The 20,362-nt window shown below is 36.2% G+C and overlaps 1 protein-coding gene and 1 long non-coding RNA gene across 10 annotated transcripts in view; one reads left to right on the top strand and one right to left on the bottom strand.

Moving 5' to 3' along the window:
• Rapgap1 (Rap GTPase activating protein 1) overlaps positions 1 to 20,362 on the top strand; it is a 273,776-nt gene that overhangs the window by 223,947 nt on the left and 29,467 nt on the right. The window contains exon 2 of one of the 9 annotated variants that reach the window (XM_049847627.2): positions 5,048 to 5,071. The exons of the other annotated variants lie outside the window; for them this stretch is intronic. Within the exon in view, the coding sequence (XP_049703584.1) occupies positions 5,048 to 5,071 (24 nt within the window). The remainder of the gene's footprint in view (positions 1 to 5,047; positions 5,072 to 20,362) is intronic. 9 annotated transcript variants of the gene reach the window in all.
• LOC126056193 (uncharacterized) lies at positions 14,968 to 15,882 on the bottom strand. The gene is made up of 2 exons (XR_007511885.2): positions 15,674 to 15,882; positions 14,968 to 15,233 (listed from the first exon to the last, which is right to left on the bottom strand). It is a non-coding gene; the product is annotated as an uncharacterized LOC126056193 (long non-coding RNA).

The following is a 20,362-nucleotide window of genomic DNA, read 5'->3' as shown; positions in this document are numbered from 1 at the left end:
CGCACCACCAACTGGATGGAAGATGGTGTAATATTTTGTGAGTACAAGAAAATGCGTTTTGTTATAGACAAGATGACGATGAAATCTGGTAGTGAGTCATAACAGTTGTCAAAGGGTGTCGGTACCACATCATGAGATTGAGATTTTGATATCAAAATAATGTTCAAAACAAAGTAACCCCTATTCTAAACTGGAGTGAATATTCATATTTCAAATTAGGTACGGTTGGAAAGCAATCAGATTTTCACCGTGGTAGTAACTTCCAAATGTGTTTTTAGTCCAAAAATTAAAATCTTTCACACAACGTTTCTCATTTGTTTACAATCTGATGCCGTCGACAAAACGAATGAAAAGCGTCAGATGAATAGAAATGCTTATCAAAATTAACGTTGCTGTAGCAACAAACGCTATGCAGGGAAGTGCAGAAATAAATTATGTTTTATTTCGAGTCCCCTGCAGTTTTTCACTAGTAAATGTACAGTTCGCTGGGATTGCACCGACCTTAATGAATGGTCTCGTGCGCCTATGCTCTGCATTCCCAACCTTTACCTGTGCCACCGAACGTTTTACGCCCTCTTAATGCTGCCACGGCACACCAGTAATTGCTGTATGTACAAATATTTCACGAACACGAAAGTTTTCCCTGTGAAACTGTTCTAATGGTTCCGTCGGTGATTTAAGTTTTTTAATATCTCAAACTGCCACATGACACTGTCCAGTACAGTTTTTAATATTGCACCAAAATGAAGAAAATTTTAGAGCGAACAACTTAAGTAAAGTATACGAAAAACACACTTTAATACCAAGCTAGGGACACAGTTCATAACGCAAGACTGGGACTAAATTAAAAACAGCAACAAACATGTCTCTCGGTAAACCTTATATTTATTATCCTGACATAGTGTATGCACATTGGCTTAAAAGTCCCCACACGGACCATCTTCACGTTTTCCAGCTACAGAGATAAGAGGATTTCCTAAAAATCCATGGTATTTGATTCGCAACTACTAAAGTTCTTATCTAACGACAGTTCTGATATAAGTCGGCTTATTGTAAAACCCGCAAAGAATTTTATTTTCCGTCGTCAGGTGCACTCGCTGTGAAAATGGGATTTCATTTTTCTGTCGACCGTTGCCGGCCTTGTCGCGGTGGTAAACTATATTCTCGATTGGCAAATCTTTCGACGGAGACCATTTTCAATATGAAGACACTATTTAATTTAGAGAATTGCAAACTATAACATGAAAATGATTCAGAAAGCGAAATGAGATTTGTGTGACAAAATAATCTTCTGAAAAAGAATTGATGTTTAATATCGTGACATTTTTTGTCTTCGAGACTCTGCCAAGCCGTTCGAGTAATTTATCAAAACAAGATGTTTGCCAGTAAAAACCTGACAGTTCTCTCTTCATTAACTAATTAGGTGAGATTACGGCAACAAATTACATTTTCTTATTCGTGTTATCGTTTGTGGATCTACAAATTGGTCTGCGCGGGTTTAATGAATGCGCCTCTGCGTCTGCCGTGAGTACGCTTATCAATGCGCACGCCACCTTTTGCCTGAACTTGTTTTATTATGCTCGTAAATTCACCCGTTTCTAGGTCTTAACTCTTTACATCGTAAGAGTGCAAAGGTCGCCTTTAACGCTATTATGTGGTAATGTTTTGTTCCTTTAGTCGGTCTGATTTATTGGTTGAGTGATTATTAATATTGATAATGCGATAAACTGTTGGTAAGTGAAGGTCTATTTCACCTTTGCTGGGCTGGATTTATCAAACAGATTTAATACGGAACTGGAATGCTAGTCTTGTGGAATTATTAAGGTGATAAGTTTAACCAGTATTAGATAAACTGACCAGAGAAAACGAACTGACATGGGAGCAATAGGATGCAAGCAAAACATTTTCTCCTTTGAATAAATATTAGACACTCAAATCGATAGTTGCAGTATTGCAAAAGAAAACAATAACTTTGCGTTGCATAATTCAGTCATTCTATTGGACGCGACCATTGTCATTGGTTTTGGCAGTCGCCTGCCGTTTGATATCGGCCGGCACACGACTTCAATTGTTTTTATTATGCGTAAAAGGATTACAAGCGCCATACAGTCTGCTATGATCGTGTCGTGACTTAAACATGCTTATTAAATCGTTTTATTTATGGCTTTCATTGATAAGCCAACAGCTTTCTCTTCATGAGTATCATTATTAGTAATTGGCGTTCTTAATAAATCTGTGGTATTACTCCAGTTTTGATTTTGAGTTATACAGAGGTGAGCTTATAATATCAGCACTCCCTTTTTACTCACCTTTTCTTCCGGACTCAGTTTAGCAACATTCTTCCAAGCGTCCATAATACCATTGAGCACAAATATTATTCACTCTTATTAATACCATCTATGTCACATATAGAATCAAAATTTACATTATATCCTTCTCTTTTCTCTTCGATAAAAAGGTAATCTTTTCCCTCCATTTACATTGAAAGGTCTTCCCCGATGTTATCATGGTAATTGGGAGTCCCATTTTCAACGTATTCAGAAAGATTAGCCTCTGATTTGCGTTTCAGGCGATTCTAATGTCGATAATCGATTATATCTCAAATTGAGTTTTATATCTTGACAAAAGACAAAGGGGCATCGGACAGTGTTTTGTTTAAAAAAGAAGTAAATGTTTCGTGTCGCGCTTACTTTCACCGTTACTAATCAGTATGGTGGCAGTTGCTTGCATTTCACTTTTGGCCCATTAATAAAGCTGGTATTGAGCTGTACTTTAATCAACTGTATGTGAATTATTTACTTTTCACATTTCCCCAAACCATCCACTAAAATGTGTGAACCAATGTTTTAATTGTTGGATCATGATTGTGATTGCAAAACTATACTCTGTTAGCCTGATGTTTAGTTAGTAAACAGTTAATGAATAACAATAAATTCGGTTCAGTTTATCAAGCTGTCAAATAGTAAACCCGCTATCGTAGCAAAATACAAACAGACATACCTAATGATGCTATATAGATGTCAATTTACCACTTTATCTTACTGTCTTCGAAGTAATAAATGCATTCGGTCACGTATCTTCATTTATGTCGCAACATTTGATATGTTAAGTTTACTTTATTGCTGCATTAATCAATATGACTTTGACAAGTATACCTACTAGTGATAGATTCAAAGGAATTTAGATAACGTAGCCTTGCTCCCTAAGGTTGGGCATGTTAATGTTTAGATAGTACGGTAATTAGTATAATCATTACGTTAAGTGTCAATGGAAGATTAGACTGGCAATCTTCCAATAGTGTCATCGGTCGCGTATAGAAGTCAGCTGTCAACGCTTGTGACGTCACAGATATGTAAAGTCTAAAGTTCATCTACTTACGTCAGCATAAGAAAACCGCCATCTATGATCCAAAGAGTAATTTCATAGGTCGTGATGCCAAGTTCCAAAACTTCAAAGATGAAGATCCTATCTCCGGTCTCAGTGGCTTCCATTTATCAAAATAATAAATTAAGAATGGCTCCAGATTTGCCTTGATCGATAGCGTGGTTACGCTTGGTGGAAACTTCGGTTCAAGATGCATGGAGCATGGAGTGGCAAAGTTTGAAGTACATTACATATTATATTAGGGTATAACATAATGAATCTCGTATACCTACGTATGTTTCAAGTATTACATCGTTCCTCCAGTGCTATTGCAACGGCTCTATAAAATATGAATTCCTAATTTTACAGCGAAAATTGCTTCGTAAACTTACTCTTGCACCTGTGGGCCCAACATCGAACTTCGCAAAGCATTCTAAATCTATTTTACCGTCATAGAAGTTTTTGAACGAGTTCCAAATACACTCTTTCGTATTCCCAATATTTATTGTCCTATTTTAGACTTGTAACAGTATATTTTCATAAAATCACTTGCTAGGAAAGTTATATCATAAGTTTGGCTGAGATAGGGAAATATGTGTGTTTTACAATGAATCTTACTTTAAATAACTTTCAAGCTTAATGCAATATTTTTGTCAAGTGTCAGTTGTGAAGTGTTTATTCTCCTTGGCATTACGTATAAGTAATGTTAATGGCTTTCCTTAACTACTTCCTACGCAAAAAAGCGGATATGAAAAGTAGCGCCGTATCGTACTCCGAGACCACCCATCTAGATCTTTTATTTCTCTCATGTATAGCCATAAATATAGTTTTATAAATATTTTCTTGGTTATCTTCTGAAACAGTACTCGTATACCGAGTATTTCGCGCTTTAGATATTTTATAGTGGCAATATCTCTTGAGATAAGCTACCTTACCTTCATATCTTCGATTTATTCATGTCCCCGCATAAATTTTTCCCGACGAAGATTCTGAGATTGTAGAGATTTATTAAAATAGTGATATGAAATAAAGAGTATCTAGATTTTATTTAATACCATTGAGAGATTCTCAAATAATATGACTGAGAGACGTCGCATTTAATATTTTAGCTCGAAGTTGAAAAGGACGTATTCATTTTATGCTTTGAATAGTTCAGTAATTTTGATATTCGGGGTATATTCATACCATATCTCTCCATAGGTTCTATACGTATGTTACTTTAACACAATCTTACCGTTGCAGGTATTCAGATAGTCTGCACTCGCGGTCTCAGTAATCTGGATAGACCCGGCTTATCGCAGCGCACTGTCTATTAGTTTATACCTGAGATTAAAACATTATTGTTGAATTTCCTCCTTTATTATGCTTTCCTGGTACCGTTTTAATTCTTCACGCGCGATAGCTCTTGAATATCTTTGCTGAGATGCGCTTTCTGTGAATTTTCTTTTGTCTTATTCGTTTATGTTTTCCCTGTTTCTTAAAGTATTGTGTGAATTATGTTTTTTTTATCTTATTCAGCTAAGCTTTGTTTTACTTCGTTTATGAAGTAGGTATATACTGCAGCAACTGAAGCAATAACAACAACTACAATTTGAACATATTTATTACATTACCATACCTGCAAAATGATGTTAAAAAAATTATATGTAAGATTTGCCTAACTAATGATTATATTTTGTTACAGGTATTTTGGGACAGTCAGAAACCGGTAAGGGGATGTGGTGAGGAAAACTTAAACCGTGAGGTGTATTATCATAAAAGTCTCGTTGAATTTCAAACAGCCATTGAAATTCAAATAGTAGCCGAGCCCGGATGAAATCGTCACAGTTTTTCCGAATTGCCCGATATCTGGTTAACATTCTTTAAGAACAAGCAATAAAAGAGCGCAACTTGAGCCGACCGTGCTTCAGAACTTTCAAGTCGTTTTAAAAGAAAACTTAGCAGGCGCGTACCTCGTCATTTGTTACTTGAAAGTGTAGCTTTTTGTACTCGAGATCTTTATCGTATTTTATAACCTCTCGATATCTCCAGAAGATTTTATCGAGAGAGTTGTTCGATATCAATATTTCAAAGCTTTGGTTCGTGTGACAGGCTTGTTGTCACCAAAAAGAAAATACATAAAAAATATTTAACAAAAACCACCGCTTTATGGAAAAGCGTTTCTTTCTGTTTGGCAACGTAACCGCTTTCCTGTGTGCTCTGTGAAAAAAAAATCGCTATGCGCAGCGTTCTCTCATTCAGTGGCTCGACGCTCCGCACTGCATTTTTCATTCGCAACCTGAAATCGTGCCCGGCATATACATTATATTACCTGGCCCACGCTACTGACCAAGGACATGTTTATCTTAGGCTGGAAAGGATTGGTCTTGAGTAAATTCTGTGCCTACTACCACTAGATCGAGGCAATCGCTTTCATATACCTACCATTTCGAATATCCTGTATATATTATACCGTGTGTAAACCACTATTATGTACAAAATATTAATTGATACCCCAAACTGCATCGCTACCGCTGTAACCGCATCGATTGAATCGTGTTTTTCCATATTCGAATATTTTGGTTCACTTTGCTCACTCATCTGAACATCGGGTGTCGCGTCAAATGAAATGGGAAATAGCAATTTCGTAGATATTTCATAGCGTATCGGTTACTACCGCTTGATGTACTAGGCATGCAATTTTCGTAAAATTTTGTGGGACATTCTGTTGGGGCTTTGCTAACATAAAATTGCACTTAGTGAGGTTTGACCACAATTCATAAAAGTGTGTCCATTTAATTAAACGATTCAATTTGCAAACATTTCATTATTAATAGCACTTTACTTACGTTAATATTAAGGCAGTACATTAAATATATTGCCAAATAAATACCAAGGTCCACTGTTTTGCCAAGCTTTTGTTATTTTCTGGCACTGCAGTGGCATTTATACTTTGTCCCAGTAACAGTACCGATAGCCTCGATATTAGCTACCCTCGGAAGCTTGCTAATGTCATAGGTCACTGGCGGTATAACTGGGCCGGTAAACTTGGCTTTACTAAAAGTGTAATGACTTGACCCAAATTGTCTTGTAAATCCATGGCTTTGTAATTGCACTATCATTTCAGGCCATTTGCTTAATTTGACGGTATTAGACTCCCCTAGTTTTGAAAACTTAATGAAGCTTTTGGAGGGCTTGACAACAACAGTCATAATGTTTCTTATAGCCTTCGCGATAAACAGGGATATGGTAACGATTTGATGTTACAGGACTATTCAAGTAAGACTAACTTTACCTTTATAGGTACTTACTATAATATTGCTAAGATTGAGATTTCGGACCTCTAGGCTATTTGCTTGACGATGTTTGCTCCATTAAGTTCCATATCGCTGCATTAGTCAATATTATACTTGAAGACTTACCTTTACGTGGATCAGCGGGACCGAGCTTCATATCACTTTATTGGTTCGCTGACATAATATTGTGCTGTTGAACATCTGCAATATGCAGTAAAGGTGGTGTATGCCTTACGTAGTTGCATAGTACAGTCAGTGGTAACAGTTTTATAGGAAAAGCGTACTTATTACTATTGAGTTAAGGTGCATGACAGTTACCACTGATGTGCAGTCTACTGTACAAGAAACAGCAAGCAACAAGAATAAAATAAAACAATTGAAAAACAAAATAAACAATACCCTCAAGGCGTATAAAACTCGGTAGTTATTATAAAACTTTACTTCGGCGCCTATCGTGCTCATTTCTAGTTTAAAATTGGAATTTGAACGCGAAGTTCGCTGAAGCCCGAAACTTGGAGAGCTCGATAACGTCGTCAATTAGTGCGTCGTGGCTCCAAGAGTTGCAGCTCTAGTGGCTAAGTTCGCTGGCTCCAAACTAGGGTTGAACCTCGTCATATTAAGTTTCGTATCCTGTGGTAGTTTTGTTACTTGTTATGTTATTAAAGTTGTGGTTGACAGTTAAAATGATTAGGTATATGACGTTACTGTGGAATAGTTAAAGTAATAGTTTAAGTCGTCTAGAAAGGCCCATACATTTTTATTTTTACAAATAAAAGTTCAGTGTGACGTATCTACGCAAACATAAATCAATTTTAAGTGCACTTATCTTCAACCATTACTTAAACCATTTAAATTAAAAAAAAAAAAAACTAATATTTCTTTTACCAAAAAATACGAAAACTGCTTTAAATAAATACATACTCACTCAGCCCTACAGATGTGCTTTACTTACAGACGAAATAATCTACGTGCTTAGTTTGTCGGAACACTAAATCTTAGTAATCGTGTGTGTAGTTGTAATGAGACGTTGGGTTCCGTAGGGCAATTATACTACAATCTACCCGCAATTGCTGGGCTCCGGACGAGCAGTTTATTTCCTTGAAATGTGAACCATTTGTTGCTCTCATTAAATCTTTTTATGTACCATTTGAAAGGTACTTTTGAAAAATAGCTGCGATAAAAAATGACAAATTCATTTATTAGATGAAAAAGCTTTTGACGCTGTTAAAAATGTATGAGATAGTAGTAAAATAAATTGAAGATCTAATCTTTTTAAGCGATGAGATACGCAAGCATTTTTTATGCTCGACGATTGATGCAAGTTTCATACAATATTTTATTCTATGACGATAAATAAAAAAACTCATTTCGATATTAAAAGGGTTAAATGTTTTTAAAACATAGGCTTCGTCAATGTTTGGGCGGGCGCGCCGCCCAGGGAAAGGTCAAAGACCCCGCTAATAACTTCCGCTTACCTGCAAACGCTAGTCGTTAGCCTAGACTTTAGGCTGCGATGACAAAGAGCTTTTATGCAAGTTATGAAAAAGAAAGTCCGGATCAAAACACTGGTATGATGTTCAACACTGAAAAGAGGCGGGTTCGGTTTATAGTAACTTGCAGTGCAATGTCATCGTTAAATTCAGTAATTATTGCGTGAAACAAATTTTCCTTGTCTTGTTAAAAAATATCTTTAATATACACTCATTACAATTAGACAAAAAACATTTAAATAAAGAAGAACAGTCACGAACACTAATTATGTAAAATAGCAACCACGCAAATTCTTTGAGCTACTTCAAACGACGAGTAAACGATAATTATAGTAGACTACCACGTGTAAAGCTCTCATCCTAATATCGTATTCACCAAAGGCCACTCGAGTAATCCACAAAGATATTCGAATACAAGCGCTTATTCGAGTTATGTTCGAGTTTCTATTTAAGCCGGTAACTGTCAATAGCTGTAAGCTGAAACTTCACCTGTCATTGTACATTGAGACTGAGTGTATTTGATGAAACATTCGGCAGTTACTAGACAATGTCCCTCGAAGCTTTGTGTGTCCTCTGAGCCTTCAACTCGTTCGCAAACTGTCGTTTTTTGACAGAATATTTAAAAGATCTCCTTTGTAAGAGAAAACAAAGGACGTCAGGATAGCAGAGCCAGTGAAAAGTACACCCGCTTTGGTCTAAGGTGAATTTATTGAAGCATAAATATGATGAGATACAGCAATAAATATAATATAACACAAACTTTCCAACAAAGCTACAACTTTAACGATAACAATCAATGATAGATTGCCTAAGTTGCCTGTTTGCTATTGACATAGTTCACAGATTAGCTTTCTCTGCCTAAGCCTACGAGCCAACAATAGAATATCCGAACTCAAGGTGTGAATTAGAGCGTTAGAAATTTTCGGTCTTCAATTGTTTACAGTTGGAAACCAATTTGTTATTCAGCAGCTCAAAACATTACACCCGCATAATGAATCGAGTGTTTGATTGAATCCACTGTCGTTCCAAGACTAAGTTCAATCCCACGACCTAGATCCGACCGCAATACGATTCCAATACTTGCGCATCGCCGGGAGCGATGCAATGCAGATTATTTACTCTGAGTGCACGCAATATTAGCTATTACATCGATGTTATTAAAGATTAGAATTGCATATTGTGTTTGCTCGGGATTCGTGGCGTACCTCGGCGGAGATGTTATTGAATGCAGTAATGACTTTGTTTGGATTAATTTCGGAGTTCGAAAGTTTGGAGGAGTTAGTGTTATATTTACTCGTAGAATTTTGCTTTGTTTGAAACCTAAAAGAAAGGGCATTTATCCAGCAAATAATAGCCTCAAATAATAAGCGTATTACCCCACTATAAAGTACCACCCATGATACGAAATTCAAAAACAAAGAAAACTATGGGAAATTCGTTTGCTACCCAACAACGAAGTATTTTACATGCATAATTCCGAAACGTAAATGAATTTAGCGAATGGAAGCAATTTTCACACTTGCCGTGAATAATAAAATTGTTTCTCACGAAAACTGCTTCACGCTTAGTAAATCTGATTCCATGCTCGATATTTATCATTAAGTGTACTAATATTTACAGTTGCTAGTTTTTCTACTGAAACAACGACTTCCAGATGTATAGATAATTATAAATTATGGCTGAATTATGCACTAGTGGTCGATTTTATTTTCATGTTTTGCTTGCTAACTAGTTATTATTGTTTAATTAATCAGAAAATGAAAAGTATTAAGAATTAATGTTCTTTTATGCAACTTTCATGTCAAAGTCAGTTGGCGACGAGAAATTGATTAAAAAACGAACAATTTCTTGCTCAACTTCAATTCGGATTGAATTTTATAGAAAAAAGGTGGGCACAATCACTTTTATCGGAGTGGACCTTTTATATTTTTTCAATAATATTTTATTCACGGAGCGAGGTGTACGCGGCACAGGCGTTAGATTGGATTTGAACAATTCACAGCAGATTGATAGCGAATCTATTTGCTAGGTTTGTTTGGAACACACCGCGGTATTTTATAAATTGATTGATTCAACAAAAGAGAAAAAAACTTTTAAGTCAAACGGTTTTATCTTATGTGCACTGAAAACTAGAAAATAAAAAAAAAACTGTTACTTACCTTAAACCTACGTAGGTGGTCTTGGTCATATTAGACTAAAATAAAAACGTGGGGCCCATTTACTGTTGCTGTAGTACTTTCTTCTAGAGGTATAATCGGTGTGGATTGCATCGACTTACTATAATCGTAACTGGAGATTTTGACAATCAATAATCAGCCGTAGCGGCTTCACCAGCGAACGCCGAGCTCATGATCTACCAAAGTATAAAGATATGCTTTGCCATAGGTAGGATTTCAGAGGGGCCCCACGTTTTTATTTTAGTCTAATATGACCAAGACCACCTACGTAGGTTTAAGGTAAGTAACAGTTTTTTTTTTATTTTCTAGTTTTCAGTGCACATAAGATAAAACCGTTTGACTTAAAAGTTTTTTTACCGATTTTTTATTTTCTAGTTTTTAGTATTTAATGAAAATGCCTACCGAATATTCCTCATTCTATCTAATTCATTTAGTGCATCATTATTACACGGTCTCTTACCTGATAATTTATTACAATCTAATTTTTAAAAAAGTCAATTTTTTTAACGACACCAAAAATCATCAAGTGACAGTATTCTACTTGTGGAGCCCTTTCATTTGATACCCATATTGAGGGGGTTGTGGAAAAATATGTAATCCGCCATTTTGTGCCGGCGGCCATATTAGATTTACAATGTTATTGATATTACTATATTGTATTGTCATCGGAATAAAAGGTGTATACAAAATTTCAGATTAATCTGTTGACAGGAAGAGGGTGTTTGAATTACTAAATTGGACCCAAGAATAAAACAAACGGGATGAGCTAAATAAAACCGTTTAAAAATTGTTATCAGCCATTTGGTAGCGGCGGCCATCTTAGATTTCAATTTTGCATAGTAAATTATATTCTACTTGTTGAGACCTTTCATTTGATACCCATGTTGATGGGATTGATAAAACCTAAGTTATCCGCCATTTTGAAGAGGCCGCCATCTTGGATTTGAATTTTATATAGTACATTGTATTCTACTGGTTGAGCACTTTCATTTGATACCCACATTGACGGGATTGATTAAACCTACGTTATCCGCCATTTTGTACCGGCGGCCATCTTGGATTTGAAATGTTATTGATATTACTATATTGTATTGTCATCGGAAATAAAGGTGTGTACCAAATTTCAGATCAATCTGACAACAGGAAGGCACTGAAATTTCAATTTCTAAATTTGACCCAAGAATGAATAAATAATAAATAAAACAAACGGGGTGAGCTAAATAAAACCGTTTAAAAAAATCGAATGCTGAATCAATTTTTTTACGCGGTCGTCTGTCAATATTTGCAGGGCGACTGGCTCTGCGAAAATATGATATGAATTTGAATTGAAATAGTTACTTTTAAATTAGAACGTCAAAATGAATTTACTATTATTGAACGATACATTTTAATTAAAGTTGTAAACAATTTTGTGGTACAGCAGCTTAAATTAATTGGTAAATAATGTCAAACTACTCTTTATTGCCAGGTTTCATTTCAAGCGTCCAATCGGCTGTGCAATTTCAAAACCTAGTATATGACAAATTTTTAAAAAAGCGTGTTTTTGCATTTTTCGACCTTATAGACCATTCTCCACATACTAGGATAGCAAAAACTCCCAAAAATTTTACAAAAACGAAGTTACACAAAGTCGGAAACCTAGTATCTACAGTAAACGTTTTCAAAATGCAAAAATTACAAGATTAAAACATAGTATCTAACATCAACCATTTTAAAAACCTAGTTAGTGCTTGTAGTTACTTGGATATAAAATGGTTCATGTAGATACTAAGTCAATGAAATGGTTGTAATAAACGTCAAAACGCCCGCGCAACTTTAGTATGTGAGAACAAGTCGTTGCAAGTGCGTGTTTTTGTCTCTAAAAATGAGCAAAAATCAGTTTTATAGGTCGAAATTGATCTTGAGTGCTTTAAAAGAACAACATGGTGAAATTTAAGTACGCTTCAGTGTATAATATTGTCAACATTGTTTGTTTTCCAAGGTTTTTTATGAATAAAAGGCATTTTTTTTTTAAACGACCGCTGGGGTTGCTGACATCTCTTTGAGGAGCGCGTGGAACAACGCGCGCCGTCGACACGGGTCTGTCGTCTAAGCAGACAGAGGGACGCTGAGCCACCCGAACTCACCGCCCACAGACCCATGCCTATGGTGGCCGGGAGTCATCTCGCGACACCCGGCGCCCGTGGTGTCTACCTGGTCCAGCGTGGCGGCCGGGATGAGAGGTGCGAACTCTCTGACGTTCCGCCGCCTCCTTCTCGAGCATGACTGCTTCGCAGAAGGAGGCGAAGGCATCCCATTCCCTCTCGCTCCGGACCATGGCCTGAACCAGGGCCGGACGCGAGAAGTCGCCGCCGCCTAAAGCCTCGACGAGTACCCGGCGGTGCCCTTCCCACGCAGGGCACTCCTGGACTGTGTGGTCCACCGTGTCCTCGGGGCTGTCCGCCCAGTGATGATACCCGGGCGCCTCCTCACGAAAGATTCGATGCAAGTACCTCCCGAAACAACCGTGTCCGGTGAGGACCTGCGTCATGCGGTACGTGAGGGCGCCGTGACTCCTGCCGAGCCACTCCTCAAAGAGGGGACTTACCGCCACTATGGTGGCGTGCCCTGTACTGGGTTGCTACAGTCGTTCCCTCCAGGCCACCATGAGATCGCGCCGGAGCTCCGCCCGCTGCTCGACAACTTGCCGCGGCAACGGGGTTTCCCCCCCGGCGCTGAGCCTCCTCGTGCCAGTCGTACAGGCGCAAGAAGACTTTCGCCTCCAGATCCCACGGTGGCAGTCCGGCTAGTAGGTCAGCTGCTTCGCGGGAGATCGTGCGGTACCCCCGGATTAGCCTAATGGCTATCACCCTTTGGGGCACGTTCATGTAGTGTACGGCCCGCGGCCATACCGAACGTTATGAAAAAACACAATCCCTTGACCATACCAACCTTAAAATATATTCCAAGAGGCATTAAAGAAAGTAAAAAGAAAGGCATAGTAAAATCATTATTACAGCTTATGCCAATGAACAGAAGGGAGTTTTGGCAAAGTTTGCCGATCAATAATAATAATTCAGTTGATTTAGTTTCTGGTGGACAATTTTTAATAAGCGAATCATTTATTTTATTTGAATATTGTTTACAAATATTTTGAGTGATTATTTTTTTTTACTGAGAAAGAGTTTTTTTTTAATCTTTTTCATTAAAACTGCTTATCACTATTTCGTTGTTTTATTCTATTGTTTCTTACTAGGTTTATAAAAGTGCATTTAGTTTCTACTCAGTAAATTCAGACCTAAATGAAAACAAAGCAAGTGATCTTACTAGGTTTTGAAATTGTCACACTCAAAAAGTTAGAACTAAGAAAACAATTTTTTTATTAGTAACTGCTCCTCTACGTACATACTTGGTGATAGACGCATTAAAACACTTTTTTTTTAAACCCTGTTATCTCCCTCAAATTTTGCAATCACTCCCAGGACGGTACGACTAATATTATTGAAACGGCAAGCTGTCAAAGATACGAAATCGTTTTTCGGCTCTCCTGTAAAATTTGGTTTTGTGCAGATACTGGGTTTTGTTATTTCGCAGCCGCAATAAAGTCTTTATCGAGATTTATGATTACTTACAAAGCAATATCGATACATATTTTATCGATTTCCGACATTTAAATCACAACAACGACAGCGGAGAACTACCATAAACAAGAGTTGGATTTAGAACACCACTTTTATTAGATTTGGCAATGGTTGTACTGCCTCGTAAGTTTAGATCAACAACCATAGATGCTTATAGAATTTACATTTATTTCACCTTTATTTTCAAAATCTTTTTGGAGTTCACTAACATTCATCTACTAGATTAATTTATAGTATGTCTGTGACACTTATTATAATAATATATTCCAAGCAAATAAAAGGCGTCCCAGCCAAACGTGTGCTGTTGACAGAATACCAATTTGCGATCAAAGCAACATTGCAGTTTATTGTAAATCAATACGTGCATGATTTATTATTGTGTGACCTACTCTACTCTCGTATCAAAAAGCCTTGATTCAACTTTATTTAAACAGCAGGATTATCTTTCACATACTTTATTAAATTTTGCGGTATTTTAGACACAAACCTCGTGAACTTGATCTCTTATAATATTGTCGCTGCAGATAAATACTGGTACAGTCAACTTCAGGTCGGTGGTAACAGTTTTATAGGAAAATCGTACTTATTACTATTGAGTTAAGGTGCATGACAGTTACCACTGATGTGTGGTCTACTGTACGTTAAGAAGTTAAGTAGTGGAGCGTGCAGCATGAAGGTGGAACAGTCTTTAGAATATATTAAATTCCTTAGCTACTCGTAACTTATACGTGCGTAGCGAACCGAGACGAATGAGCGAGCCAACCAGTCTGTTGCTTGTTACACTTTAGTCTTACGTCGCCATTAACCCTTAATTTGGCAAGCATAATCTTTATCAAATTTTATAAAAAAAATACTGTAGTCTAATTATTTGAGGTATAAGGAAATAGAGAAAAATATTCTAAAAAATTTTTTTTCAGTAATTGCGCTGAAATAATATGTATCTTATTTTACACATTGCCAAATACGGAGGAAGGTATAGTTTTTCGATAGTGTATCCAAAAGGATACATTACCAAATCGGGGTTATAAAATAAAATAGTTAATTGGTAAGAAAATTTATTTTTTTACATGAAAATCGTAAAAACAGTTCCGTTGTTTAGTTAGACATAATCTCACATTATATTTTATCCGAATCCAGTGAAGGTGTTGAGGAACTACTATAAGAATCATGTTGTATTCCATAAACTGGCAATGTTGTGTCACTGGCTGTGTTATCTTCCTCATTGTCTGTTGTGTCACTGTCGTCCGATCGTGCATTTCCTGCAGGAATCAACGCTAGAATGCGCTTTGATCTTGCTCGTTTTAATACCTACGAACAAAAAAATTGCACATGCATCCAAACCAAACCCAAGCAAACTGAACACTGAACTGTTTATATGAAATTATGTCAAAAATTATGCAAAAAAAAAATCTAAATAAAAATTAATTTTATCCTACGGAACCTTACATGCTGTAGGGTCTCACATGCGTGTAGTTAATATTTTTTTATATAAAAATTACGAGAATTTTAACGTGCGATAATAGGTTAACTTTTGGCAATGTGTCTTTAAAGATACAATGTTGTATAGTCGACATTTGAGCAAAGTATCTTTAAAGATACATTGAGGTTTGACACCTTGTCATGGCTCGATAAATACATTTCTATGCCATTATTTCAGCTAAATCGTTAGTATATTACGTTACACACATAAAATAGTAAGAACCTGACATCATCACATATAAAAAATAATAAAAATCAATAAAACTTACAGCTTTGTTGTTCTTCGCGACCGTCATTTTTTCAGGTTGACGTAAATCGGGATGTCCAGTTGTTGAAAATGCAATAGACTTACTTTTCCTAGTGATGTCATGAGTCAAACTTTATAATTAAATCGATCGATTCAAAAAAACACAATTATTTAATGTTACAGATTTTTTTAAAGTTGTTGTATCTTTAAAGATACATTTCCAAATTAAGGGTTAACGCGGTAATTTGACATTGAATTTGAATTAGGAATTGCGTGAAATCGATGAGAATATCAGAAGCATTTTATTTCTTTTTTTTTTCAATTGGCTTTGTCTCCCATTAATCGAGTTAAAGGTAGCAATCATAACTCTTTTGATATTGAAATGAACGCACCTATAATTTATTACAGACAGGAAGTTTCAATGTAGGTACTCGAATCTGTCTGTGAATATTAAAATTAAAAGAAAACATATAGGTACTTTTTTTATAATCCATTGGTACATATTGGATGTCAAATCCAACGACACAACCGATATGAAAGAACTTTTTTAATAACGAGAAACTGGCTGTATATTGTTTGTTGACAAGCGGGAAATATTTTTTTAAGTTTTGAATTGAGAACAGGGTGGTTTAGTACTGGCTGGCACTGGCATCCCTATATATTCATTGCTTATTAAGCGTTAGGCCGATACACACGTTTGCTCACTATGTGCTTATTATTTCGTAATTATGCGTTGATGTTCTGTTGCCGTGTTCTCCCGCATCCGCACACATGGGTTTTGCCGCATCATTTCTTGCACGCTTTCTCCTACCACACCCCGTTCCGTTTTAAGCAGTCAATCTTGTTCTACATTGTCATACTGTTTTAACTTATTATTACTGTTATACTTGTTCTACGGTCAAAATACTTAAGTCGTTATGGAAGTAGGTAAGGCTGTCCCATGCATTCATCTCGGACGATTATTTAAACATTACTCCTTGACAAACAAAGCTTTTGGGCCGACAATGTGTGTCGTGTAACTGTACCTGTCGTGGACAACCTGTTAGTAGCTCGAGGCATGTTTTTTTTCTGTTTTGATTATTTTCGTTTATGCGAAATTCTTTTTTGTTTGGGAAGTGTTTGTGATTATTTATGAATTTATAGCTTTGTATTAAAATTATATACTAACTTTGTTTTCGTACATATTTCCCCTATATTATAAACTCAATACCGAACTTCTGAGAATGAAAACTAATTCCCGAAGTAGTTGCAGGAATTCTATTTCGATTCAACAAATTTCGAAATTCGAACACGCTCTATTCCATTTACGAACTTTTAATTCTCCATTCTGATTTTTTCGACGTAGCATCGCGTGGTTTGTTCCAATGATTTTTTCTACCTTGCAATTTTTAATTTCTTTAAAAAGTTAGGCGCAGGATTCCCATTGATGCGGTTGTGTTTTGTTTTCTTGTGTGTGGTTCGGATTTTATTTGGGTACTCATTACTAGGTCTAGAGCTTAGTAAGCTCATAATGGCATTCACGAGTAGCGCGGTGCATGCGAAATTAGCACTGCAGCATTTTTGTGCAGCACAATGATGCAATCCCAGAGCTCAGCATTCGCTTTGTGAGGGAAATACTCTCATTCACGATTGTGAACTTTTTGAATAAAGCCATATTCGCTGGTAGACGTGTGTACGTCCGTGGAAGTGGTTCATTACGTGACGTTCGCTTTAATGATATACATTGCACTAGACGCGTTTTGTTTTTACTTTTGAACATGACATCGACACGGTAAAGTTGTGTTGGTGTCAATAATTGGAGAGTGAAGGCCGGGCACAGACTATATCGATCACAATAGCAGTAATCTATTATTCATATGTCACTAACGCGCCATTCAGTACGCACGAGAAGTTACACAATGCAAAAATAACGCGCATTCGTGGTAGGTACGCATTTGCGTCATTGTTGTCGGAACTGCAAACGGCAATGCACACTACCAACATTTGAATTTAGATTAAGATTTAAAATAATAAACATTGATATTCTTAATTCAAAATGTTACCATAAGGAGGTCCAAACTAAGACGTCCATATTATTTTAGTAGTAGCAGCTGCTTAATTAAAACCTCCTTCGTGTGTTCTTCGCCTACAACCTCCATGAGATTTGAGAACCATACACAAAGGTTCTATTCAAACATGAAATAGGCTATGATAATACCAAGATTCGTCGATGGTATCACAGCTTTGCCTACTTACCTTGAGACAGAATGAGGCGTATTTCTTACATGTAGGAATTGAAAACAATAGCCAATTTTCTACTAACACGTTATTAGCCCGGTTTGTAAACAATGTTAATAATGGAGCAACGTGAAATATCTGTTACACACGCAGATAACATACGCTAGTTCTATTGTGAATTTCAAAACTATATAGAACATTTCTTGGAAGAGAATATGAGGAAATGTATCCTCCTTACTATTTATATTTTTGATCCATCCCTTAGCAAAGGAAACCTCAAAAAAAAGTAAGAAAAAAATTATTTGTTATTTTCCGATGATCGACTTTTATACCTGTATCGAATCTTATAAAAAGATTCAAAAATAACTGATAAACAAACAAGGCTCGTGCTGCAAAATGTTTTTTTTTTCTAAATGAGGACCGAACTGATTAAAGATTGCAACGCTCATTTAACGCTCCGATAAACGCAATTACTCGCTGGGGATCTAGGAAGAGCTCTTTTCGCTCTCATTCACGTTTTTAATGCTACCTTCTGAGTCTTGGAATTTTAAAATCAGATTTTCTTAATTCTTTGTAGTTTATTACCCTATTTTATCTCTCTATGACAAACAGCAAGTTAGGCAACAGCTGCTTCGTAGTCAGTTTTTGAATTGAGAATCATCCGCCATTGTTATTTTGTCAAATGTCAGCACTTGAAAATAGAACACTTATTATTTTTAAATTCGTAAATTATAAAAGTTATTACATATTTTATATTTGTTGTTCAAAAATAGAACTCTAAGAAATAGATCCAACCTTTTTTATTTTTAAATCACAAATGATTAAATTAGTTTTCAATTTTTGCATTGAGTATCACTACACAATATATTGCTTCTTTTGAATGGATAATAACTTATGCGCGAAAACTGCTCTCCTTAAATACTGCAAGTGTTCTTACACAATAATATTTAACAAATCTTGAGTGGGTCGTTAAATAATTTTATTGCATAAAGTAGCGGAGCCAACTACCAATAATCATAAACTGACGCTATCGGAACGTGTAACCGAACATAAGAGTATTATGTTATCGAACTTTTGATGTACGTACGTACCTGGACGTGATAGTACGGTTGTGGACCTGAAATAGCCTTTTACTGTACACCTATTACATAAAGGTAAAAAATGTGCCTACATAAAATCGAATCATCATGTCTTTGAGTTATATTTATTAGGGTCATACGAGCAATCATTTCACTACATAAGCAGAAATAGAGGTACAAGTTGTCTATCACAACATTTGAATTCAAATCTCAAAATCAAGTTTGAACAACCATCGCGCTACCCCAACAAGTTCTGTTTTATCATTTCGCGGAATTCTGAATAGAACCTCTTTAAGGCTTCAGACACATTGCATTCTCTGGAACCGCCGCAACCGTCATTCACTCTCAACGTAATGTTTAAATAATGCCTCCGTTGATATTGTAGGAGCCGTGTGAGGTACCTTTATCTCGGAAACGAGTAAATGGCACAGCAATATCGTTAGTATCAGGCGCTGAACAATGGTACCACGTAGACGTCCCCTCGCTATTTAATGAACACGAGATATCCCCGTTACACTGTCTACGTAGATAAAGCTCAATACTCATTCAAACTTTTTGGTTGTTTATGCATGAAGTTTTGTTGACAGGCTGACGATGTATTACCTTTGCTTCTTTCAGTCAGTGTGTCGACAATCCATTCTCAAACAGTGTTTGACAGTTTGCGCGATTTTCATAGACATTTAGTTCACAAAGGTTAGAAACTTCATTGTGAGACAACAGAAAAAAAGTTTCGTTCGTATACGTGATTTTATCAGTCTTCTATTAATTTCGATGGTAATATTTTTCATTTTTTATTAATGCGAACCAAAAATAAGTAACAAAAGCTTGTACGTGTTGTGTATACGATCATGATTTCGAAATCAAAGCTATAAATAAAACATCTTATTATCATTATCTTATCATCATAAAAATAGATAAAACAATGATTGGTCAGTTATTATAAAGTTGTTAACCTTCGATAAATATAATTTGTTGTCGTCACAAGGATACAGGCACGATGTTATGTGACGTACGACAAACGGTTACAGTTGGAGTGAGGCTCGACAACAATGCTCGAGGATGCAGTTAAGCTTATCTGTTATCATTGTTTGAAATGAGATAATGCTGTCCAGCTTTAGTGCTTACACGTGTTAAGTTACATGATTCTCTCATTAACACGTCACGGTTGTTTTGAAAATATTGAAATGTTCACTGAGTTGCGCGTCATTGGTTTGTTGTCTTTCTTTGTTTTCGTCTTTAAGGGGAAAATGTATGACTGTTGTTACGTAGAAGTGTCTAAGCTCATGCCATACAGAATTATGCTAATGTTTCAAACTAGGTTTCAGTTTGTATAACAATAATTTATGAATAAAATAAGCGAAAGATAAAATGTATCTTAAAATATAAATACTTAAAATTGCGACTGTATAATATGT

The sequence above is a fragment of the Helicoverpa armigera genome, chromosome 18 (genome assembly GCF_030705265.1).
Source record: "Helicoverpa armigera isolate CAAS_96S chromosome 18, ASM3070526v1, whole genome shotgun sequence".
NCBI lineage: Eukaryota > Metazoa > Arthropoda > Insecta > Lepidoptera > Noctuidae > Helicoverpa > Helicoverpa armigera.
Note: the sequence above shows the minus strand (reverse complement) of the source record. Positions and strands in the feature narration are given on the sequence as shown.